Consider the following 26,842-nt stretch of genomic DNA (forward strand, 5'->3'; position numbering starts at 1 on the left):
CAAAATGATGGAGGAACTCGGCAGGGCAGCAGCATCTGCGGAGGGGAGTCGACGTTTCGGACCGAGATCCCTGATTAGAGGTTGCAGATGTGACAGTTGGAACCACGGAACGAAAGCCCCGTTGGGACCTGCTTCCCGGGTGGGTGCACAGTGCGCCCACACCCACACACACCTTGCCCGGTGCATTCACTCCCCGCTGGAGGCGCGGCCGGAGCGAGGCTCTGCGCCCGGAGCTCGTGCGCTTGCGCGCGCCTGCTGCCCGCTCGAGGCGGGGGGGTGGACGAGGAGCCTGTGCGCCTGCGCTGACCGTCTGGCTCGAGTGGACGGGGGATCGCGGCGGTGCCTCGGCGGATTTGCGGCGACCCGACGGCGGCATGGGCAAGGAGCAGGAGCTGCTCGAAGCGGCGAGGACCGGCAATGTGGCCGTGGTGGAAAAGCTGCTGAGCGGCAAGCATCGGTTGTCGGCAGGCGGCAGTGGCGGAACCGTGTCCCTGCCTCAGCTTTCCAACCTTCTCAGGTGGGTTAGGCAGGCAGCAACTTGGGACTCGAGTAAGGATGAGGAGGGGGTGGCTGGGCCCGGCCCGGGACGAGGCGGGAGTGGGAGTCGAGTGGTTTGTGTGGGGCAAGGACTGGCTGTGGTTGCTTGGAGCCGTATCGGGTCCTGTGTTTGATAAATACGCGGTCAGTGTTGTGTATATGTGTGATCACCGCGTTTAGAAACAACTCGGTGGTTCTAACTGCAGATAAGAAGCAGTTTTAGATTGAAGAGTGAGCTAATGTCACAGGAGAAGTGACTTAAAAAGCCGTTTTGGTTTCTTACATGGTGACGGAGTTGTGCAATCTGCAATGAGTAATAAAAGTTGAAGTTAAAGGAGTGAGGAAATGGTTGTAATTTTTATATTTGTAACTTGGTTTAAACGATATTAATGTGTGAAGGTCGTTTACTTCGTAATCAACTGTGTATGGAGTCTTTAACACGAAGAAGAGGAATTATTTGTCTCGCATTATTATGTTTGTAACAACTCTGTTTATACACAGTTCAACTTAAGCGCTGTCTTACGGGACTTCGAGTGTGATGGAGCAGATAAATTTACCTTTCGACTTGATCGTTATTAATGTTTAGAGCTTGCATACTGTGGGGTTCTTCAAATTTGGTTTCCTTGTGCCCCTAGTATTTGTTTAAATAGAAAATAGTTCGCATCCCCTGATTATTTGGGCTGTCTTACTATTGTACAATGCATTTTCAATATTGCAAGCACTGCTGTTATGTTCTCAGGAGTTCAGTAAACTGGAAACAGCAAGCAAGCAGCAAGTGCTATGGGAAATGGGAAGCACCCATTGATATTCCACAAATACAGTTGTCATATTCAGTTTATTGTGATAAAGGATAGAAAATAGATTGGATATATGAGAAAGAAGTTTTACATTGTATTTCTTTCAAGCAAGATAAATTACTTGGTTTAATGCAAATTGGTCTTAAATATTTGGGGACTTGTATTTGGTTTGAAATGTAGGCTCATGAAATGAAAAAAGGTGTTTTGAGATTAAATGTGTGGATCTTTGTTGCTGTGAGGACTAACTGAATTAAGCTTGTGACGTTGTTAATTTTGTTGTTGATGGGACATGATGTTTTTGGTATAAAAGATTTGGGAAGAAACATTTCATCACTTTTAAGGGGTTGGCTTTCTGTGTAGGTTGGCATTCCACAAAATTCTTGTATACTGTTATCAGAATGTAGGGTTAGCTGCAAGACAATTTCTTCCGTGGAAACAAGTATTGGTTATTAGTCTTTCTGCCTATTTCAGGATAACTTTATATTGGGCTTAAATTAACTTCAGAATAAATTTGTAATGTCACAGGTAACTGTTATCATCAACAAACCTTGATATTAAATCACTGAGATCCTGCTGAAAAGAATCCTGCTTTTTTGTTCCCCCATAAACAGAGCAGAGGAGACCAGCTGGTTCTACTTCTGACATTATTACCTGTGAATCTGCATGTACATGTGATTAAAATTGAGAAGACTGTTTCTCTTCGAGCTTGGTGCTCCCTTATTGCCATATAGAGTGGTGGGTACTAATTATAGGTGTTAATAGACAGGTGAATTCAGGAATGGGAAAAAAGAAAATATAATTAACTCATTTGGATCATATGGGGAACACCCATTATTTGTTTTTGAGAACCAAGTGCTTGGGATTGGATTTTATTGCAACTCGAGGAATACAAGCCAACTATGAAATAAGAGCAAACACGAGGAAAGCTGCAGATGCTGGAAATTCAAACAACAGCACACACAAAATGCTGGTGGACCACAGCAGGCCAGGCAGCATCGATAGGGAGAAGTGCTGTCGACGTTTCGGGCCGAGACCCTTCGTCAAGACTAGCCGAAGGGAAAGATAGTAAGAGATTTGAAAGTAGTGGGGGGAGAGGGAAATGCGAAATGATAGGAGAAGACCAGAGGGGGTGGGATGAAGCTAAGAGCTGGAAAGGTGAGTGGCGAAAGTGATACAGAAAGTGAAATAAACCTGATACAAGTGAACCAAATTTCTTGTGCCAAGGGTGATACCAATCATGCAAATGATGTTGGAGAAAAGTAAAACGCTTGAGTAAACTTAATGCAACACTGATTTACTTTTTATTGGTTGAAAGAGATTACATTGATGTTTTAAGTCAAACAGAAAATACAAAAGGCAGTGGTTGATTGCAGCTTTGTTCTTTTAGTTAGTGTTTTAAATTTGTGTGCCATTTTAATTGTGCTTCACCTCATTGGTTGGTGTAACCAGTTCTTAGATTAATCTTTGTAATGATTTTGAACCAATTATAATCTGTTTCTTCACACTGGGTGAATGGTAGTTCTTTGCTGGGAACCAATTTCATTTCTCCCAATGCCAAGAGTGTTTATAGGTATCTAACTGCCGATAGGCTTTTGTGAAAAGATTCTGACACAAAACTATGGAATTGTGAATGGGGAGGAAGGTTGTCAAAGTATTTGGCAGTACAATCGGCCCTTCTTATCCATGGATTCAATCAACCGCAGATCGGGAAAACCCGGAAGTTCTCTCTCTAGCACTTGTTGCTTGAGCATGTACAGACTTTTTTCTTGTCATTATTCCCTAAACAATACAGTATAACAACTACTTACATAGCATTTACATTGTATTAGGTATTATAAGTAATCTAGAAATGACTTAAAAGTACAGGCAGACCCCGGGTTATGAATGAGTTCCATTCCTGAGTCCGTCTTTAAGTCGGATTTGAGGTCGGAACAGGTACATCCGGTATTATTTAGCGTCAGTCAAACGTTTTTCTTAGTTATATAGTACATATTTTACCTTTCTATGCATATAAAACACTTAAGAAACATACGTATTTCAATAATTTAACCACTGCGTTGCTTAGTAATAATTGTAGCTTTCATCGGGGCAGGGCCTTTCACATGCTCCGTTAAAATTGTTCCGATCATTGACCGACTGTAGCCTAACGCTTTTCCAATGACCGATAGCGTTTCACCTCTTTCCGATTGCTTTATTACTTCTACCTTATTTTCAATCGCGATCATGATTATTTTTGTGAACAGAAACACTGCGGATTCAGAGCTGCACCACCAAGTCCTAATGTCCACCACACAGAGCCATATTAAATAAAGTCCGGGGTTCCGCTGGGTCCTAAAGACCACCACACCGATACATGTTAAATAAAGGAATTGAGCATCCATGAATTTTGGTATCTGCGGCGTTCCCGGAACCAATTCCCCACAGATAAGGAGGGTCGACTGAATATAGACCAGTTGGAAACGTGGGCAAAGATATGGCAGATGGAGTTTAATTGAGACAAGTGTGAAATGTTGCACCTTCATAGGTCAAATAAAATATACAATAAATGGCAGGGTTCTTGGGAATATTAATTTGCAGAGGGATCTTGGGATTCAAGAGTGTAGCACCCTGAAGATGACAAATATAGTGGGAAGGATGATAAAGAAGGCTGGCAGCAAACTTCCTTCAGTGTGTGTGTGTATAGTGTGTGTATTAAATAAAAATTGGGAAATCATATTTGAAGTATTGTGTGCATTTCTGGTTGCTGCACAATAGGAAGTTCAGGGAGGCTTAAAAAGTGCAAAAGATGTTCACCAGGGTGTTGCCTGGATTGGACAATATTAGTTATAAAGAGAAAATCAATGACTGAGGGCTATCTGATAGAAGTGTATAATATTATTAAAGGTCTAAATAGGGTTGATGGAGTCATTTTCCCTGTGCAGAAATGTCAAATACGTGAGAATGGCTTGAAGGTTAGAGGGGAAGATTGAAAGATTTATATCGGAAGTTTTTTTTAATGCAGCATAATATGTGCCTGGAATGCACTTTCAGGGAATATGATGGAAGCAGATGTGATAACAATGTAACGAGGTATTTAGAAGGCACATGAAAAAACAAGGAACAGAGAGATGTACAAGCTTATGGGGATAGTTTAAATTGCCATTATGAGTAAGCTCAGGCAATATGGGCCAAAGAGTATTATGTTGAAGGATATGTTTGATTATTTTTGAAAGGTGTGCTGTGGTTTGGATTTGAGGTAGGATTACAAGCATTACCTTAGTTTTAGACAGTATAGTTTTAACAATGCAGTGACCTGGGAAGAATAAAGCTTCCAGACTGATTGCTTCCTCTCACAGTCAACTGGTTTTGAGTTGCTAAACAAAGATACCTCAAAGTGCATCGTTTCTAAATAAAGCTGCAAGGATACCATTAGCTAATGTGTGAGATCATGTGCAATAGTAACTTGGAGTAGCTGAGTCCAGTAGATTGCCTAAAAATAAAAGACTGCAGATGTTGAAAAGCTGAAATAAAACAGACAATGCTGGAAAGATTCAACAGACATGCCACATCAATTCTGATGAAAGATCTTCAGCCTGAACCATGAACACAGTTTTTCTCACTACAGATACTTACTGACTGTTTTCCACCACTTTGTGTTTTGACTGAAATACCTATCATCTTTCCAGAATGTGGCATTCATTTACATTGTTCAAGTGAATATTACATTGTGAACTTGGATTGCCTTAGTATATTTCTGCTTAACTTTGTGTTTAACTTGGGCTTTTTTTCCGATTGTAGAGTTTGTCAGTGCTTGAGCTGCAGATATTAATGCAATAACAAGTATAAGCTCATTATCTGAGTAGGTCATGGACATAGTTTAAAGTTTAGAGTTTGATGAGTTGAAATTGGGTGCATTGGTGTGCATTCAGCATTCAAAATTGTGTTTGTGTAGCACTGTGAAAGTTGGTATATTATTAAGAGTAAAATGAAAATGCTTAGTATCAACATAATGGCAATTTAATCTGTATATCTAATTCCAAATCTCTTACTATCTTTTCTTTCAGTTAGTCCTGACGAAGGGTCTCGGCCCGAAACGTCGACTGTACTTCTTCCTATAGATGCTGTCTGGCCTGCTACATTCCACCAGCATCTTGTGTGTGTTGTTTATCTAATTTTAAATGAGGTTTTCAAGAAGCAGTAAATATGTGTTAATGCTGGGTCATGCTGAGTGTAAATTCCTAATCTGTAGATTTAGCCGTAACACAATCACATTTGAGAGGATAGCCAGGTTCAGGAAGGAGAGAGTATACTTTCAGAATACTTTGTAATAAGAATTTCATAGAATTGAGAAGGAGATCCTCCAAATAAGGTGTCCTTGTTATGTGTTTTGAAAAAGAAAGATCAGGCAAAAGCACACCAAGGCACAAGGGAATATCTCAAAGGAATGACCTCCAGTGTAAAATGGTGCTATCGAACATGTACAATAGCTCTTTGGTAGTTCAAAGGGCAAAAAAACAATTAAAAACTTTACTAATAACACCTTTTCTGAAGTAAATTGTGGTAAACTATCACCGCAAACAATGAAGAAGCAAGCAGAGGTGAAGCTGAATCGAAAGATGGGCCTTGTGGGCGTGTCACAAAGCTGAAGTGTAGTGTGTTCTTGGGGTTGCTGATGGAGTTGGTGTTGCAGTTGGAGTGAGCGATTTGGAGAGGAGTTGATGTAGAAGAGGTTCAATGCCCATCCGCCTGACCTGGGTGCGAGTTTAGATCACTCCAAGCGTCTAGCTGATTTAGTGAGATTGAGAACAGCTTCCGGCTGCGCAGCCCAAGTATGTCACTGTGCTGGGATCCGGGTCCAAGAGTGAAACACCACCTAGTGCTTGAACAATTTAAAAGCTGATCCATATAGGCAGAAAAGCCAGTGTGTCAGTACTGGAGGTAAGGGTCAGGCTGATATTGCTCACTCTCCTATGATGTTCTTTCCTCTCTCTGCGCCACCGAGGCTGTGAACCACTCTGGCAGCTGTTGTTACTGCGAGTTTCACAGCTAATATGAACTGAGATACTCCGGCTGCTCCAGGGAGTGGACCTAGGGACTCAAGCTGGTTCGGAATGCTGTAGTTTGCTCCTGTTGTTTGCATGATGTCTGTGTGTGTGTGTGTGGGGCTGCCTGTATGCAAACAAATCTCAAGGTGTATAATTTATACATTCTTTGATAAATAAGTGTACTTTACAGAATAGAAATATGCTCTTCGGGTATGATTTGAAGCCTGACAATTGTGAGGTACCAAGGCAAAGGGTGTCTCGGAGGCTGGAAGGAAGTTGAGAAAGAAAACAAAATTTGTTTATAGATACCCATGTGGACTAATGCCATGAGAATAATAAAGAGACTTTGAATTGATAAACAGAAGTATCTTGAACACAAGGAATTTTGCAGATGCTGGAAATCCAAAGGAACTCAGCAGATCAGGTAGCATCGATGGAAGTGAATAAGCAGTTGATGTTTCACGCCAAGATCCTTTTTCAGGACTGGAAAGGAAAGGGAAAGATGACAGAATAAAGATGTGGGGAGAGGAAGATAATTAGAAGGCTATAGGAGAAGCCAGGTGGGTAGGAAAGGTAACACATACAAACAAGCTGGATGAACTCAGCAGGTTGGGCAGCATCCGTTGAAATGAGCAGTCAGACTGCTCATCTCAGCGGATGCTGCCCGACCTGCTGAGTTCATCCAGCTTGTTTGTATGTGTTGATTTCAGCATCTGTAGTATACTTTGGGTAGGAAAGGTAAATGGCTAGAGAGGAAGGAATCTGATTGAGAAGAGAGAAAGGAGGAGGTGAGAAGAGATGAGAGGCCAGATTGGGTAATTTTAAAATCAATGTTCCTGAAATTGTAGCATAAGTTAATTGGCAGATAAATTGATCAGAATCATTAACATACGGCTAAAGGCTACTGTGAAAGAGGAATCTCCACGGCTACTGGAAATATAGGCTATTGGCACCCTGACATACAAAGGAGCTCCTACGGTACTGAAACCCAAAGTCTGACATCAATACATGGATTCCTCGGAATGCCAGAAATAGTTACTTTTCTTTGTCTTGTGGCATTTGTCCAATCAGTATTTTGTGTTTTTGATACCAGCCATGTATTAAATTAACTGTAGTGAGTTTTGTCTTTTATGACTTGGGCCAAAATTAGCTTATAAATTTAAGTAAAAGTGGAACCCATTCATTATCTGACACTGGCCTGTAAAGCATACCAAAGTGTCTCATCTTTGCGAAGGCAGAGGTATTGAAAAAGTGCAGATGGACCAGTTGTGCATAGGGATAATGGCAGTGACTAGAGTGATTCAGAATCTCAATAGTATAGAAACATAGAAAATCTGCAGCACAATACAAGCCATTGGGCCCACAAAGCTGTGCCGAACATGTCCTTACCTTAGAAATAACCTAGGGTTATCTGTAGCCCTCTATTTTTCTAAATTCTATGTACCTATCCAGGAGCCTCTTAAAAGACCCTATCATATCCGCCTCCACCACCATTGCTGGCAGCCCATTCCACGCACTCACTACTCTGCGTTTTATAAAAAAAAATCTTACCCATGACGTCTCCTCTGTACCTACTTCCAAGCACCTTAAAACTCTGCCCTCTCGCATTAGCCACTTGAGTCTTGGAAAAAAGCCTCTTGACTATCCACACGATCAGTGCCTCTCAGCATCTTATACACCTCTATCAGGTCACCTCTCATCCTCCATTGCTCCAAGGAAAAAGGGCAGAGTTCACTCAACCTGTTCTCATAAGGCATGCTCCCCAATCCAGCCAACATCCTTGTAAATCTCCTCTGCACCCTTTCTGTGGTTTCTACATCCTTCCTATAGTGAGGTGACCAGAACTGAGCACAGAACTCCAAGTGGGGTCTGACTGATGTCCTGCATAGCTGTAACATTACCTCTTGGCTCCTAAACTGAATCCCATGATTGATGGAGGCCAATGCACCATATGCTGCCTTAACCACAGAGTCAACCCGTGCAGTAGCTTTGAGTGCCCTATGGACTCGGACCCTAAGATCCCTCTGATCATCGACATTGCCAAGAGTCTTACCATTAATGCTATATTCTGCCATCACATTTGACCTACCAAAATGAACCACCTCACACTTCTGAGTTGAACTCCATGTGCTACTTCTCAGCCCAGTCTTGCATCCTATCAATGTCCCACTGTAACCTCTGACAGCCCTCCATGCTATCCACAACACCCCAACCTTTGTGTCATCAGCAAATTTACTAATCCCTCCACTTCCTCATCCAGGTCATTTATAAAAATCATGAAGAGAAGGGTTCCCAGAACAGATCCCTGAGGCACACCACTGGTTACCCACCTATATGCAGAATATGACCCATCTACAACCACTTTTTGCCTTCTGTGGGCAAGCCAATTCTGGATCCACAAAGCAACGTCCACATGGATCCCATGCCTCCTTACTTTCTCAATAGGCCTTACATGGGGTACCTTATCAAATGCCTTGCAAAAATCCATATACACTAGATCTACTGCTCTACCTCCATCAAGTGTTTAGTCACATCCTTAAAAAATTCAATCAGGCTTGTAAGGCATTTGACAAAGCCTTGCTGACTATTCCTTATCATATTATGCCTCTCCAAATGTGTATAAATTCTGCCTCTCAGGATCTTCTCCATCAACTTACCAACCACTGAAGTAAAGCTCACTAATCTATAATTTCCTGGGCTATCTCTGCTCACTTTGCTCGAATAAGGGAACAACGTCTGCAACCCTCCAATCCTCCGGAACCTTTCCCGTCCCCGTTGATGATGCAGAGATCATCGCCAGAGGATCAACAATCTCCTCCCTCGCTTTCCACAGTAGCTTGGGGTACATCTCATCCGGTCCCGGTGACTTATGCAACTTGATGCTTTCCAAAAGCTCCAACACATCCTGTTTCTTAATATGTATATATGCTCAAGATTTTCAGTCCACTATAAGTCATCCCTACAATTGCCAAGATCCTTTTCTGTAGTGAATACTGAAGCACTTGTTAAGCTCCTCTGGTTACATACACACTTTTCCACTGTCACACTTGATTGGTCCATCCTCTTGCTCTTAACATGTAGAATGCCTTGGGGTTTTCCTTAATACTGTCCGCCAAGGCCTTCTCATGGTCCCTTCTGGCTCTCCTAATTTCATTCTTAAGCTCTTTCCTGCTGGCCTTATAATCTTCTAGATCTCTATCATTGCCTAGTTTTTTGAACTTTTAATAAGCTTTTCTTTTCTTCTTGACTAGATTTACAACAGCCTTTGTACACCACGGTTCCTGTACCCTGCCATTCTTTCCCTGTCTCATTGGAACGTACCTATGCCGAACTCCACGCAAATATCCCCTGAACGTTTGCCACATTTCTTCCGTACATTTCCCTAAGAACATCTGTTCCCAATTTATGCTTCCAAGTTCCAGCCCGATAGCCTCATATTTCCCTTTACTCCAATCAAAGGTTTCCCTAACTTATCTGTTCCTATCCCTCTCTAATGCTATGGTAAAGGAAATAGAATTGTGATCACTATCTCCAAAATGCTCTCCCACTGAGAGATCTGAAACCTGATCAGGTTTATTTCCGAATACCAGATCAAGTACAGCCTCTCTTCTTGTAGGCTTATCTACATACTGTGTCAGGAAACCTTACTGAATACATCAAACAAACTCCGCCCCATCTAAACCCCTTGCTCTGGGGAGATGCCAATCAATATTTGGGAAATTAAAATTTCCCACCACGACAACCTTTCCAGAGTCTGTCTCCCTATCTGCTCCTTGATGTCCCTGTTACTATTGGGAGGTCTATTAAAAAACACCTAGTGGAGTTATTGACCCTTTCCTGTTCCTAACTTCCACCCACAGAGACTTCCTCCTTTTCTGCAGCCCTGACGCTATCTCTGATCAACAGTGCTACTCCCCCTCCTCTTTTGCCTCCCTCCCTGTTCTTTCTGAAACATCTAAAGCCTGGCACTTGAAATAACCATTCCTGCCCCGGAGGCATCCATATCTTTGTAATGGCCATTACATCATACTGATCCCTGCTTTAAGCTCCAAATACTGATCCCTGCTTTAAGCTCATCCACTTTGTTCATAATACTCCTTACGTTAAAATAGACACATCTCAAACCATCGGTCTGAGTGCACCCCTTCTCTATCACCAGCCTATCCTCCCTCTCACACTGTCTCCAAGCTTTCTGTATTTGTGAGCCAACTGTCTCTTCCTCCATCTCTTCAGTTTGGTTCCCACCCCCATAGCAATTCTAGTTTAAACTCTCCCCACTAGCCTTAGCAAACCTCCCCACCAGGATATTGGTCCCCCGGGATTCAAGTGCAACCCGTCCTTTTTGTACAGGTCACACTTGCCCCAGGAGAGGTCCCAATGATCCAGAACTCACTGTCTCGCGGCACAGGCAGTAATCCTGAGATTACTACCTTTGAGGTCCTGCTTCTTAACTTTCTACCTAATTTCCTGTAGTCTGTTTTCAGGACCTCCTCCCTTTTCTTACCTATGTCGTTGGTACCAATATGTATCATGACCTCTGGCTCTTCTTCCCACTTCAGGACATCGTGGACACGATCAGAAACATCCCGGACACTGGGACCTGGGAGACAAACTACCATCCTTGTTTCTTTCCTGTGTCCACAGATTTGCCTGTCTGACCCCCTAACTATAGAGTCCCCTATCCTCTTCCTTTCCCTGCTATCCTCTTCCTTTCCCGAGCCACAAGGCCAGACTCTGTGCCAGAGGTGTGGCCACTGTTGTTTTCCCCAGGTAGGCCGGTTCTTCCCCCCCCCCCCCCCCAACAGTACTCCAAAGAGGACTACTTTTTGTTGGGGGGATAGCCACAGGGGTACTCTCTAGCATCTGAGTCTTGCCCTTCCCTCTTCTGACTGTTACCCACTTATCTGTCTCCCGAGGCCCTGCTTATAGCTCCTCTCTATCCACCTCCTCACTCTCCCTGACCAGACAAAGGTCATTGAGCTGTATCTCCAGTTCCCTAATGCTGTTCCTAAGGAGCTGCAGCTCGACATAACTGGTGCAGATGTGGCTGTCCGGGAGGCTGGGAGTCTCCAGAACTTCCCACATCTAACACCGAGCACAGAACACCAGAGCACAGAGCACTGAGCACAGAAGTATGGCCTTACACACATACTTCCTGTGTGTATTCTACACAGGCAGCCTACCTCGCCTCGACCCGTTATTGCCAAAACCCCATTGAATCAAAGGCCTCCTACTCTGTCTCCCGCTCCCAGGATTCCCGCTCTGTAAAGCTGTCTTCTTTTAAAACTTCTCACTGTTTTAACTGGCTGACGTCCACACACTTGTGCAGTCATATCTTGATCAAACCGCTGAAGAAATTATGGACTTGTATGACAAAAAATTGTTCGGTGGCTGCAATAAATTATTGTAAATTGCAGTATTCAATTTTTTGCACTATGGCATAGTGCTCATGGACTATTCAGAAATCTGATGGTAGAAAGGAAGTAGCTGTTCCTGAATCATTCAGTGTGGGTCCTCAGGCTCCTCTTCCACTTTGATGATGGTAGGAACAAGGTGAGGACATGTTCCAGATGATGGGGGTCTTTAATGATGGGTGTTGTCGTCTTGAGACACTGCCTCTTGGAGATATCCTAACCAGTGGGGAGGGTTGTGTCTCTGATGTAGTGCTGAATCTACAACCCTCTGCAGCCTCTTGTGATCCTGTGCATTGGAGCCTCCGTACCAGGCTAATTTGCAAGAATCCTTTGTAATGTACTGAATCTCCTCAAACTCTTAATGAAGTAGACTTGCAGGTGTGCTTTCTTAAATGAACCAATGAAACACGAAAGCAAGCTAACAAACAATACTGAAGTGGATAGGAAAAGCCTTTTCAAGTATGTTTGAAAAAAAATAAGAGTGGATATAGGGTTGTTTAAAAAAAATGAGGCTGGAGAAATAATAATGGGGGCCAAGATGATGGCAGATGAACTAAAGGAGTATTTTGCATCAGTCTTCACACAAGCAGTGTGCCAGATGTTTAAAAGGTGTGAGGGAAGAGAAGTGAGTGCAGTTACTGTTACTAGGGAGACGAAGGACCTAAGGGTACATAAGTCACCTGGGCCAGATGAGCTGCACCCTAGTGTTCTGAAAGAGGTAGACGTAGAGATTGTGGTGGCATTGGTAATGATCTATCAGAAATCATTGGATCCTGGCAAAATGCCAGAGAACTGGAAAATTGCAAATGTCACCCCACTCTAAGAAATGAGGAAGGCAGTAGAAAAGGAAATTCTAGACCAGTTAACCTATCCTCAGTGGATGAGAAGATGTTGGAGTCAGTTGTTAAGGATGAACTTATGGAATACTTGGTGACACAGGACAAGATGGGACAAAGTCAGCATGGTTTCCTTAAGGGAAGATCTTGTCTGACAAACCTATTGCAATTCTTTGAAGGGATTACATGTAGAATAGATATACAGTATGCAATGGATGTTGTATATTTGGACTTTCAGAAGGCCTTTGTAAGGTGCCACACATTAGGCCGCTTACCAAGTTAAGAGCTGACATAGAAAGTTGCTGACATGGTTAGAGTATCAGCAGATTGGTAGGAGGCAGCGAGTGGGGATTAAAAAAAAAGGATCTTTTTCTGATTGGCTGCTTGTGACCAGTGGTGTTCTGCAGGGGTCAATGTTGCAACTGCTTCTTTTTATGCAGTATATCAATGATTGAGATGATGGAATAGCTCCTCCATGCCAGACAGTGATGCAGCCTGTCAGAATGCTCTCCACGGTACAACTATAGAAGTTTTTGAGTGTATTTGTTGACATGCCAAATCTCTTCAAACTCCTAATAAAGTATAGCTGCTATCTTGCCTTCTTTATAACTACATCGATATGTTGGGACCAGGTTAGATCCTCAGATCTTGACACCCAGGAACTTGCCTCTCTCTCCACTTCTGATCCCTCTATGAAGTTTGGTATGTGTTCCTTTGACTTACCTTTCCTGAAGTCCACAATCAGCTCTTTCGTCTTAATGACGTTGAGTGCCAGGTTGTTGCTGCGGCACCACTCCACTAGTTGGCATATCTCACTCCTGTGCTTCTTCTCATCACCACAAGAGATTCTACCAACAATGATTGTATTGTCAGCAAATTTAAGGATGGTATTTGAGCTCTGCCTAGCCACACAGTCGTGGGTACATAGAGTAGAGCAGTGGGCTAAGCACTTGCCCAAGGTGCGCCAGTGTTGTTCGTCAGCGAGGAGGATATGTTATCACCAATCTGCACAGATTGTGGTCTTTCGGTTAGGAAGTTGAGGATCCAGTTGAAGAGGCCCAGGTTCTGTAATTTCTCAATCAGGATTGTGGGAATAATGGTATTAAGTGCTGAGCTATAGTCGATGAACAGCATCCTGACGTAGGTGTTTGTGTTGTCCAGGTGATCTAAAACCGTGTGGAGAGCCTTTGACATTGTATCTGCTGTTGACCTATTGTACTGATAAGCAAATTGCAGTTGGTCCAGGTCCTTGCTGAGGCAGGAGTTCAGTCTAGTCATGACCAACCTCTCAAAGCATTTCATCACTGTCAATGTGAGTGCTACCGGGTGATAGTCATTAAGGCAGTCCACATTATTCTTCTTAGGCACTGGTATAACTGTTGCCTTTTTGAAGCAAGTGAGAACTTCCACCCATAGCAGTGAGAGGTTGAAAATGTCCTTGAGTACTTCTGCTGGTTGGTTAGCACAGGTTTTCAGAGCCTTACCAGGTACTTCATTGGGACCTTCCGCCTGGTGAGGGTTCACAAAAGACATCCTAACAACGGCCTCTGAGACAGAGATCATAGGGTCATCAGGTGCAGTAGGGATCTTCACAGCTGTAGTTGTGTTCTCCCTTTCAAAGTGTGCATAGAAGACATTGAGTACATCTGGTAGTGAAGTACTGCTGCCATTCATGCTATTGGGTTTCGCTTTGTAGGAAGTAATGTCTTGCAGACCCTGCCAGAGTTGCCATGCATCCGATGTCACCTCCAACCTCGTTGAAAATTGTCTCTTCACCCTTGAAATAACCCTCCGTAAATCATGCCTGGTTTTCTGGTACAGGCCTGGGTTGCCAGACTTGAATGCCACCAGATCTAGCCTTTAGCAGATGACGCACCTCCTGGTTCATCCAAGGCTTTTGGTTTGGGAATGTACAGTAAGTCTTTGTGGACACACTTATCCACACAAGTTTTAATGAAGTCGATAACAACTGCAGCATACTCATCCAGGTTCGAAGATGAATCCCTGAATACAGTCCAGTCCACTGATTCAAAGCAGTCCTGTAGGCTCTCCTGTGCTTCCCTTGTCCAAACCTTCTTGATCCTCACTGCTGGTGCTGCAGTCTTTAGTCTCTGCCTGTATTCAGGGAGTGGAAGTACAGCTAGGTGATCAGACTCCCAAAGTGAGGGCGTGGAATAGCATGGTAGGCATTTTTGATGGTGGTGTAGCAATGGTCCAGTGTGTTGTTTCCTCTGGTATTGTAAGTGATCTGTTGATGGCAGTCGCTTGTGAGACTGGCTTTGTTAAAATCTCCCAAAACGATGGTGAGGGCCTTAGGTTGCATTATTTCGTGCATGTTGATCCCATTACTCAGTTCATCTAAAGCCTGCTTGACATTGGCCTGAGATGGAATGTAAACTCCTGTGGTAGATAAAAATGACGGCACTTTACTGCTAGATATTCCAGGTCTGGTGAGCAGAATTGGGACAGCACTGATATATTTGTGCACCAGTAAGAGTTGATCATGAGGCATACTCCTCCACCTCTGCTTTTGAGAGATTCTATAAATCTGTCCTGGTGGTGTATAGTAAATCCGTAAATCTGGATCACTGCATCCGGTACGGAAGGGGGTTAACCAGAATTCCGTGAAACAAGGGACACAGGCAATCCTAATATCCCTCTGATTCAGCACCCTGGCTCTGAGATCATCGATTTTATTCACCAGAGACTGCACGTTCGCCAGCAAGATAGTTGGTATAGGGAGTTTAAAACCCCATTTCCTTAAACGTGCTTGTAATCCTTGACCTTGACCTTGACCTTCAAGGAGGTGATCTCCGAGAGGCACTTCCGACCACAATCGGTGCTGTTTCCATCAGTTTTAAGCAGTGATAGTTCACTTAAATGCATGAAGACATCTTTGTCGACTGTACTGACCTTGGAAGCAGTTGTGCTTTTTAGCTGTATCAGGTTGAAATGGGAATATTTAATCACATCCATTGAGAGTACTGCTGCTACTCGAGTTGTGCCTAGGCACCCTGGAAGTACTGAAATCAGTGACATCAATGGTTCTGGGGTTGAGAGGGTGAACAGCTTTAAGTTCCTTGACATAAACATCGCTGAGGATCTCACATGGTCTGTACATACTGGCTGTGTGGTGAAAAGGCACAGATGGTTGAAGCAGTTTGGTATGGGCCCCACATCCTAAGAACTTTCTACAGGGGCACAACTGAGAGCATCTTGACTGGCTGCATCACTGCTTGGTATGGGAACTGTATGTCCCTCAATCGCAGGACTCTGCAGAGAGTGGTATGGACAGCCCAGCGCATCTGTAGATGTGAACTTCCCACTATTCAGTTAGTTTACAAAGAGAGCTGTGTAAAATCATTGGGGACCCGAGTCACCCCCAACCACAAACTGTTCCAGATGCTACCTTCTGGGAAATGGTACCGCAGCATAAAAGCCAGGACAGACAGACAGACATACTTTATTGATCCCAAGGGAAATTGGGTTTCGTTACAGCCGTACCAACCAAGAATAGTGAAGAAATATAGCAATATAAAACCATAAATAATTAATAATAATAAGTTAATTATGCCCAGTGGAAATAAGTCAGGACCAGCCTATTGGCTCAGGGTGTCTGACACTCGGAGGGAGGAGTTGTAAAGTTTGATGGCCACAGGTAGGAATAACTTCCTTTGACGCTCAGTGTTACATCTCGGTGGAATGAGTCTCTGGCTGAATGAGTCCCTGTGCCTAACCAGTACATTATGGAGTGGATAGGAGTCATTGTCCAAGATGGCATGCAACTTGGACAGCATCCTCTTTTCAGACACTACCGTCAGAGAGTCCAGTTCCACCCTCACAACATCACTGGTCTTACGAATGAGTTTGTTGATTCTGTTGGTGTCTGCTACCCTCAGCCTGCTGCCCCAGCATACAACAGCAAACAAGATAGCACTGGCCACCACAGCCTCGTAGAACATCGTCCGGCAGATGTTAAAGGACCTCAGTCTCCTCAGGAAATAGAGACGGCTCTGACCCTTCTTGTAGACAGCCTCAGTGTTCTTTGACCAGTCTAGTTTATTGTCCATTCGTATCCCCAGGTACTTGTAACCCTCCACCATGTCCAAACTGACCCCTTGGATGGAAACGGGTCACTGGTGCCTTAGCCCTCCTCAGGTCCACCACCAGCTCCTTAGTCTTTTTCACATTAAGCTGCAGATGATTCTGCTCACACCATGTGACAAAGTTTCCCACCGTAGCCCTGTACTCGGCCTCATCTCCCCTGCTGATGCATCCAACTATGGCAGAGTCATCAGAAAACTTCTGAAGATGGCAAGACTGCGTTGTAGTTGAAGTCCGAGGTGTAGATGTTGAAGAGAAAGGGAGACAGTACAGTCCCCTGTGGAGCCCCAGTGCTGCTGACCACTCTGTCTGACACACAGTGTTGCAAGCGCAGGTACTGTGGTCTGCCAGTCAGGTAATCAATAATCCATGACACCAGGGAAGCATCCACCTGCATCACTGTCAGCTTCTCACCCAGCAGAGCAGGGTGGATGGTGTTGAACGCACTGGAGAAGTCAAAAAACATGACCCTCACAGTGCTCACCGGCTTGTCCAGATGGGTGTAGACACAGTTCGGCAGGTAGACAATGGCATCCTCAACTCCTAGTCGGGGCTGGTAGGTGAACTGGAGGGGGTCTAAGTGTGGCCTAACCATAGGCCGGAGCTGCTCTAGAACAAGTCTCTCCAGGGTTTCATGATGTGGGAAGTCAATGCCACTGGTCTGTAGTCATTGGAGCCACTGGGGCGAGGCGTCTTCGGTACAGGAACGAGGCAGGACGTCTTCCACAGCACAAGAACCCTCTGGAGACTCAGGCTCAAGTTGAAGACATGGTAAAGTACTCCACATAGCTGGGGGGCACAGGCTTTGAGCACCCTGGGGCTGACACCATCCGGGCCTGCAGCCTTGCTTGGGTGGAAACGTTTCAGCTGTCTTCTCACCTGTTCAGCTGTGAAGCCCACCGTGGTGGTTCCAGGTGTGGGAGAGGTGTAGTCACGAGAGCAGGGTGGGGGTCTGTGAGGAGGGGTAGGAGGGGAGAGTGGAGTATGTGTTGGTTGGGGGCCGACAACAGATGAATCATGTGGGGGATGGGCAGGGGCCACAGTGTCAAATCTGTTGAAGAACAGGTTAAGTTCGTTGGCCCTGTTCACACTGCCTTCAGCTCCTCTGTTGCTGGTTTGCCGGAATCCAGTGATGGTCCTCTACCCACTCCAGACCTCTCTCGTGTTGTTCTGCTGGAGTTTCCACTCAAGCTTCCTTCCATACCTGTCTTAGCCTCCCTGATCTTGGCTTTCAGGCCCCTCTGTATTGTCCTCAGCTCCTCCCTATTTCCATCTCTAAACGCCCTCTTTTTAGCTTTCAGGATGTCCTTAATGTCCTTTGTTACCCATGGCTTGTTATTTGAATAACAAAGGACAGTTCTTGTCGGAACATTGCAGTTCACACAGAAGTTGATGTAACCAGTGATGCACTCTGTGAGCCCATCAATGTCCTCTCCATGTGGCTCACAGAGGGCCTGCCAGTCTGTCGCCTCAAAACAATCCTGGAGTGCCTCATAAGCCTCCCCCGACCATTTCCTCACTGACCTCGAGGTTGCAGGTTTACTCTTCACCAGAGGCACATAGCAGGGTTTGAGATGCACCAGGTTGTGATCTGACCTTCCCAGTGGGGGGAGGGGAGAGGAGCTGTAAGCATCCTTAATGTTAGCAAACATCGAGTCCAGGATCCTCTCCCCTCTGGTTGTACAGCTCACACACTGCGTGAAGTTGGGCAGTGTTCTAGCCATGGTAACATGGTTGAAGTCACCTGAGATGGTAATGAGGGCACTCGGCTGCTGGGTTTGCAGTCTGGCTATGACAGTGTGAATGATGTTTCATGCCGACGTCGCGTTGGCAGAGGGAGGGATGTACACGACAACCACAATTGCATGTGAGATTTCCCTTGGCAAATAATATGGCCGGAGTCCGGAGTCCAACAGCAAAAAGTTCAATATCCGGGCTACAAACACGTTCCTTGATTGTAATATGACCAGGATTGCACCATCTGTTGTTAACCAGAACAGCAAGCCCCTCTCCTTTACGCATACAGCTCTCAGTGCAATTCCGATTGGCCCGAACGGTCTGGAAGCCCTCTATGGAAACATTTCGGTCGGGTATGTCCTCCTGCAGCCATGTTTCAGTAAAACACATAACACTGCTCTTCCGAAAAGTCCTCTGACTCCTGGCTAGCGCTGCCAACTCGTCCATTTTATTACCCAGCGATCTCACATTGCCCATAATGAGAGAGGGGAGACATGGCTTGTAACTCCTCTTCTCCATAAGTCTCTGCTGTCTCGACCTGGTCCTCCTCCCTCGCCTTTTTGATCCCCCTCTGCATCCTTGGTGTGTTTTCCTTCAGATTTCAGCAGGAGTATCCGCCGCTCTGTTCTCTAACCCGGCCGGTTTAAGCGCGATCAGCTGGTCCCTGGTATATACCATTTTAACAATTGTAATGTTAAAATTGTACAAGGCATTGGTAAGGCCAAATTTGGAATATTGTGTACAGTTCTGGTCACCGAATTATAGGAAAGATATCAATAAATTAGAGAGAGTGCAGAGACGATTTACTAGGATGTTACCTGGGTTTCAGCACTTAAGTTACAGAGAAAGGTTGAACAAGTTAGGTCTCTATTCATTGGAGCGTAGAAGGTTGAGGGGGGATTTGATCGAGGTATTTAAAATGTTGAGAGGGATAGATAGAGTTGACGTGAATAGACTGTTTCCATTGAGAGTAGGGGAGATTCAAACGAGAGGGCATGATTTGAGAGGGGGCAAAAGTTTAAGGGAAACACGAGGGGGTATTTCTTTACTCAGAGAGTGATAGCAGTGTGGAATGAGCTTCCTGTAGAAGTAGTAGAGGCCAGTTCAGTTGTGTCATTTAAGGTAAAATTGGATAGGTATATGGACAGGAAAGGAGTGGAGGGTTATGGGCTGAGTGCGGGTAGGTGGGACTAGGTGAGATTAAGAGTTCGGCACGGACTAGGAGGGCCGGAATGGCCTGTTTCCGTGCTGTGATTGTTATATGGTTATGGTTATATGCGACCATGCCGCTGCTCCGCAAATGAGAAATGTCCGAATGTAAATATTTCCCGTGCTAAAAACCAGAATAAAACTCTCTCCACCAGCATGTTAGAGAGGGTGCAGCTTCGACGTGTTACCGTGAAAGGAAAAAAAATACAACAAATTGTAGCGGTGTGCTACACGCAGCGCTAAAATAACAACACGGAGTTGGTAAACTGCAGTCAAAGACTAAGTTTATTTCAACTTCACAGTCTTGCTTTAAAACTTGTCTCTCCCACCTGATACCTCGAGAGGCATGTCGGACCGCCGAATGATCCCCAATTCCTCCATCCTCTTGAACTCCTCCTTCGCCAGTCGGAGCTTGTCCGGGGGAAGCCGCCGAGCGTGGGCATGGAGGGGTGGTCCCTGGGTCAGGATGTGGTGCTGTACGCCGTGTCGGGGCATGGCTGCCGCGAACTGCGGTGCCAGAACCGATGGGAAATCCGCCAGGACCCTGGTGAAGTCGTTGTCGGACAGCGTGATGGAGCTGAGGTGAGGGGCTGGCAACTGGGCTGCACCCAGGGAGAGCGTCTGAAAGGTCTCGGCGTGGACCAGTCTCTTCCTGGGCAGGTCGACCAGTAGGCTGTGAGCCCGCAAGCAATCCGCACCCATCGCTTCTCGGCCTTTTGGCTAAGATCAAGTGAAGAAATCCGCATCCAGAAGCGGTTGGGCTACGGCGGCCAGTGTGAAGTCCCACGTAAACTGGCTGGAGTCGAACCATAGCTGCACCGGAAGGGTGCCATAAGTCCGTATAGTGCTGCCGTTTGCGGCCCGCAGGGGGGGACCCGGCGCCCTGCTGCGGGTGTCGTAACTCGTCGGAGGTAAGACGCTGATCTCGGCACCGGTGTCGACCAAAAACCGGCGTCCCGACCTGCTGTCCCACACATACGGGAGGCTATCCCGATGGCCAGCCGTCGTAGCCATCAGCGACGGCTGGCCCTGGCGTTTCCCGGGAACTGGCAGGACGGGCGACAACGGCGGGCATCTGCGCCCCACCGCTGGTGGTAGAAACACCATTGCTCATTGGGCTCCACACCCTGGCCTCTGGGCTTAGCGGGCTCTGCGGCCGAGCCTGGACTAGTTTGCTGCTGGGAGCGTGGCCGGGTGATCTGTGTGACGGATGCCCCACTCACCTTCTTGGCGTTCCACAGCAAGTCCACCCGGGCTGCCACCTTCCGGGGGTCGCTGAAATCTGCGTCGGACAGCAGCAGGCATATGTCCTCGGGCAGCTGCTTCAGGAATGCCTGCTCAAACATGAGGCAGGGTGTGTGTCCGTCGGCCAGAGACAACATCTCGTTCATTAAAGCTGATGGAGGCCTGTCTCCCAGGCCATCCAGGTGCAGTAAACGGGCAGCTCGCTCGCGGCGGGAGAGTCCAAAAGTCCTTATGAGCAAGGCTTTGAATTCCGTGTACTTGCCGTCCGCTGGGGGAGACTGTACGAACTCCGCGACCTGGGCTGCTGTGTCCTGGTCGAGGGAGCTCACCACGTAGTAGTAACGGGTGTCCTCTGAGGTTATCTGCCGAACGTGGAACTGGGCTTCTGCTTGCTGAAACCATAGGTGAGGTTGTAGCGTCCAGAAGCTTGGCAGTTTCAAGGAAACCGCATTAACAGATGCGGCGTCTGTCATCTCCGGTCCAAAAACGTTTGGACCGTCGGGGTCACCAATTGTAGCGGTGTGCTACACGCAGCGCTAAAATAACTACATGGAGTCGGTAAACTGCAGTCAAAGACTAAGTTTATTTCAACTTCACAGTCTTGCTTTAAAACTTGTCTCTCCCACCTGATACCTCGAGAGGCACGTACTGAAACCCCCTCAGGCTTTCTTCCTTTGTGCCTGCACTCTGGCTAATTGTCAGCTGGTTCGAGTGTGCTAGTAATTGGGTCGCCACAAAATAACGTAAGTTAGAAAAGTAAGAAAACTAGTCGGAGCGACTGTAACAGGTTGCATGCACGGCCAGCGCATCCGCACAAAGTTTATTGTCCAACAGGCTCAGGGACAGCTTCTTCAACCGGCCATCAGACTGATTAATTCATGCTGATGCAACTGTATTTTTATGTTATATTGTCAATCCTGTTGTACATAATATTTATCGTAAATTCCGGTGTATAAACCGAGAATTTGGCCCTAAATTTTTGTCCTAAAGTTAGGGGGTCGGCTTATACAGAGGGTGCCAACTTTGGAAAAATGAATACATGGAAGATAATACATGGTCGTATTTATTGGTTGTTTTTGAGTCAAATTGGTTCCACTGTTGACGCATGAATTCTTTGGTTTGTTTAAACTCACATCTGGTGGCTGGAGCACGGATGTCTAACTACTGGGGATGACTGCAATGTCGGTATTTTCAGCTTTTAGTGCTGCTTTTCTCTCACCTGACAAGTGCGCTTTGAACTTGTCCCAGACAAGTAGCGATTGTTCCTTCCCGACACCTTCGGGATGTCGACGCCGCACCTCTTTAACCCACTTCAAGCAACCTGCTTTGTCCATCCAGCAGCGTTCTTGAACGTAAACAACACCCCATGGGAATTTTCTGAACAATCTTTGTTTTTTCTCTCAACACAAGATCACGTCTATTTTTAAATCGGGTGCACCAACTTTGCGTAGCTTTGAAATTTTCACTGACCTCACGGTGTTTTTCATCCTATTTCAACACTTGAACTGGAATCATTTCTCTGGTAACAATGTATCCTGACGTTTTTCTTCCAGTTCTGGCCACTGGCATGTTTTCCCACGGTTTGCTCATTTCGTCTTTGGCATTTCCCTCAGCGTCTCCACTCTCTCACTCTCTCTCATTTACACTAAAATTCTTATCAGCTGCAGAATTATTCGTTCCTTTAGCAAAATCAACAACCTTCAGCTTGAAGCCAGCACCATATCGCATTTGTTTTAATCTTTTGTACATAGTGGTCGCAAACTCAATACTGAGTACATGTACTGATCCCGCCACCCTGTGTTATGTTTTAACGAGATTGCGATGGGTGCTAAATGGTTTCACGGGGGTTACATTTCAGAGGATTCTTTTCCATTGGAAACCTAATCCAACATTTCTCTCCCTGATTTATTTATTAAGAATTCGCATATAACGCTCTACAATGTGTAGGCCTTTCATAGCAGGTACTGGTTCACAAAATTTCCAGGGTCCGGATCCGGCAAAGCTGAGTACTGTCAAGTGAGATCTTGTGATCTTTTCTGGTTAAATCAAAAACCTCTACAAAAGGGGTCGGCTTATACAAAGGTAGCATGAAAAAGTCACTTTTTTAACCTTAAAAATGGGGGGTTGGCTTACACTCCAGAATATACGGTATTATAAATTGTACATTTAGACAGAGACATAATGTAAAGATTTTTACTTGTATGTGAAGGATGTTAAGTAACAAAATCAGTTCAATTAATTTCAAGAGGTCTAGAATACAAGAGCAAGAATGTGATGCTGAGGCTTTAGAAGGCACTGGTGAGGCCTCACCTTTAGTATTGTGAACAGTTTTGAGCTCATCTAAGAGAAGATGTGCTGGCCTTGACAGGGTTCAGAGGAGGTTCACAAAGATGATTCTGGGAATAAAAGGGTTATCAGATGAGGATCATTTGATGTCTCTGAGTCTGAACTCGCTGGAAGGAATTTAGAAGGATTTGGGGGGGGGGATCTCATTGAAACTTTTCCAATGTTGAAAGGTCTGGATAGAGTGGATATGGAAAGGATGCTTGTTATGGTGAGGAGGGTCTAGGACAAGAGAGAGCATAGCCTTAGGATAGAGGAGCGTCTGTTTAAAACAGATGTGGAGAAATTTTTTTTTAAACCAGAGGGTGGTGAATTTGTGGAATTTGCTACCACAGACAGCTGTGGAGGCCAGGTCTTTGGGTGTATTTAAGGCAGAGATTGGTAGGTTCTTGATTGGACACAGCATCAAAGGTTACAGGGAGAAGGCCAAGAAATGGGGTTGAAGAAGGAAAAATGGATCAATCATGACTGAATGATTTAGATGAAGGGAATTAAAGTAACATTAGCAAATTTGCCGATGACACAAAACTGGGTGGCAGTGTGAAATGTCAGGAGGATGTTATGAGAATGCAGGGTGACTTGGACAGGTTGAGTGAGTGGGCAAATGTATGGCAGATGCAGTTTAATGTGGATAAATGTGAGGTTATCCACTTTGGTGGCAAGAACAGGAAGGCAGATTACTATCTAAATGGAGTCAAGTTAGGAAAAGGGGAAGTACAGCGAGATCTAGGTGTTCTTGTACATCAGTCAATGAAAGCAAGCAGGCAGTGAAGAAAGCTAATGGCATGCTGGCCTTTATAACAAGAGGAATTGAGTATGGGAGTAAAGAGGTCCTTCTGCAGCTGTACAGGACCCTGGTGAGACCCCACCTGGAGTATTGTGTGCAGTTTTGGTCTCCAAATTTGAGGAAGGACATTCTTGCTATTGAGGGAGTGCAGCATAGGTTCACAAGGTTAATTCCCGGAATGGCGGGACTGTCATATGTTGAAAGATTGGAGCGACTGGGCTTGTATAGACTGGAATTTAGAAGGATGAGAGGTGATCTGATTGAAACATATAAGATTATTAAGGGATTGGACACACTGGAGGCAGGAAGCATGTTCCTGCTGATGGGCAAGTCCAGAACTAGAGGCCACAGTTTACGAATAATGGGTAGGCCATTTAGAACAGAGCTGCAGAAAAACTTTTTCACCCAGAGAGTGGTGGATATGTGGAATGCTCTGCCCCAGAAGGCAGTGGAGGCCAAGTCTCTGTATGCATTCAAGAGAGAATTAGATAGAGCTCTTATAGATAGCAGGGTCAGGGGATATGGGGAGAGGGCAGGAACGGGGTACTGATTGTGTATGATCAGCCATAATCACAGTGAATGGCGGTGCTGGCTAGATGGGCCAAATGGCCTACTCCTGCACCTACTGTCTATTGTCTATTGAATGGTGGGGCAGACTTGAAGGGCCAAATGGCCTAATTCAACTCCTCTTATGGTCTTATGAGAGGCTGACACCCATAAACTTGAAGCTGTTTGTTCTTTCCACCACTAATCCCTAAACAAGGACTGGTGTGAGTTCTCCTCTAGCTGAAGTGCGCTATCAGTTCCTTCATCTTGCTGACATTGGTTATTGTTGTCACACCACTCAACCAGCTGATCTTTCTCATTCCTCTTTGGCACTGAGATTCTACCAGCAGTAGAATCACTTAGCACACTTCAGAATCAGAATTGGGTTTATCATCACCTGCATGTGTCGTGAAATTTGTTAACTTAGCAGTTCAATGTAATACATAATGCTGAAGAAAAAAATGTCCATATCAATAAATAAGTAAATCAATTGCAGTATATGTATATTGAATAGATTAAAAATCATGCAAAAACGGAAATAATATACATTAAAAAACTGAGGTAGTGTTCACAGGTTCAATGTCCATTTAGGAATCAGATGGCAGAGGGGAAGATGCTGTTCCTGAATCACTGAGTGTGAGCTTCAAGCACATTTGAACTGTGCTTAACCACACAATCATAATGTTGAAAGAGTAGAGCATCTGTATTGAATATCAACTAGCAGTAAGATCTAAACAAAATTCCTGTGGATAAGATAAATTAGTGTTATTTTAATGACTGGAGTTTGTTATGTAAGGGAGGTAAAGGAAGAAATAGGCAAAATAAAACTAGAGAAATGAATAACAATATTATCTGAAGAATTCCACCACCTTCAACTAAATTAGACAAAAGTTGGTAAAGGGAATAAGGGATTTTTGTTCTGCCAGAGTGCGCAAGATTCATTGGGTAGGGTGCAAGAATCCCAGTAAAGATTTCATTTCAACATTAGTCAAAGGATGTGGGATGGACCTTTGATGTACAGTAGAAAAATAACCATGTGACAGTGACACATTAAAGAATATTTGAGGAAAACTTAAGTATGATTAAAGATTGTTTGTTAAGAGAAGAGCCTATTATGTGGGATTGTGACAAACTTGAGGAAAAATATGAACATTATTGGCGAGCTTTGACTTGGAAGAGCAAAGGGAGATATTAAATCATGTTCAAAAGAGGACAGCAAAATGAATTTCACTAAATTTAAGAATAAGATGAAAAAAGGTTTGAAAATCAACATTTGGAGATGTGCATTAGATATATACAAAGATTGGTGAAAGAAGTCAAAGAATCAATTGGAAAGGCAAAGCAGGAGTAGAAAATCATCACAGAATACAGTATAAACTCTAATGTTTACATTTAAAGCTGAGGTAACAAAGCCACTGAAGAATGAACAGGATGAAAGCTCAGACAATAGTGAAAGAGGAAAAATACATTGCTTTTCCTTGGTATTGAATAGGATTGCAATCAGTTGGTGCCGACATCAAGAGGAGCAAAATGTTGCAATATCCTAATGAGGGTAATTGACTGTGTTCATACAATGCTTTCAATGATTGCATTGTCCAAATCTTCATTTTCATTGCAACTTTCAAGATGATTACTGATACCTTCAAATTCTTTGTAGTGCCTAACTTGTTGAAGTAGTGAAATTGTTTCATTTTCACTTCCAGCCATTTCTGCCATCTCTAAGCCTCAGTGCTTGGAGATGACAGGAATCACTGCTTTTTGAACACATGTATGTGCAACTCATGTTATATAAAAACTGTTCTCTGTAAGTATGATGTTATGTCTCACGGCCACACAAGTGCACGCATCTGATACTAGTTAGAACCTGTTCAACAACAGTCTCCCGCTTCAGTTTGGTGGCATAGTGTCCCAAATACACGAAGCAAATCCCAGCTGTTTACACAATTAGTTTTTGTTCTTAGAGTTGTCCCAAATAAGCGGCTGCCCCAATTAACCAATAGCCCAATTAACCGGAATCCACTATGCATGGTTGTCTGTTTTTCAGGGACTAAGGCTAAGCAGTGAACTAATAGATAGCTTTAGTACAATAAAATGTTTGAAATGTTATTTCAAAGTCAATATAATAGGAATTTAGAAAAGGAATTCAGAAAAAGATGTCTAATTGACAAATGTGAAATTGAAGTTGCCAGTGGGCAAAATTATGTGGACCAGTTAAGTTTAAATCACTTAAGAGGAGGCTTGATAAGCAAATGAAGGCTATAGA

General features: G+C 44.6%; 1 protein-coding gene across 9 annotated transcripts in view; it reads left to right on the forward strand.

The window, feature by feature from the left end:
* Positions 1–283: 283 nt before the first annotated feature.
* LOC140717105 (ankyrin repeat and SAM domain-containing protein 1A-like) overlaps positions 284–26,842 on the forward strand; it is a 460,793-nt gene continuing 434,234 nt past the window's right edge. For all 9 annotated transcript variants that reach the window (XM_073030322.1, XM_073030323.1, XM_073030327.1 and 6 more), the window contains exon 1: positions 284–517. In XM_073030322.1, the coding sequence (XP_072886423.1) occupies positions 375–517 (143 nt within the window). In that variant the 5' untranslated portion in view covers positions 284–374. The remainder of the gene's footprint in view (positions 518–26,842) is intronic.

This window comes from Hemitrygon akajei, chromosome 27, assembly GCF_048418815.1.
Source record: "Hemitrygon akajei chromosome 27, sHemAka1.3, whole genome shotgun sequence".
In the NCBI taxonomy this organism is placed as follows: Eukaryota; Metazoa; Chordata; class Chondrichthyes; order Myliobatiformes; family Dasyatidae; genus Hemitrygon; species Hemitrygon akajei.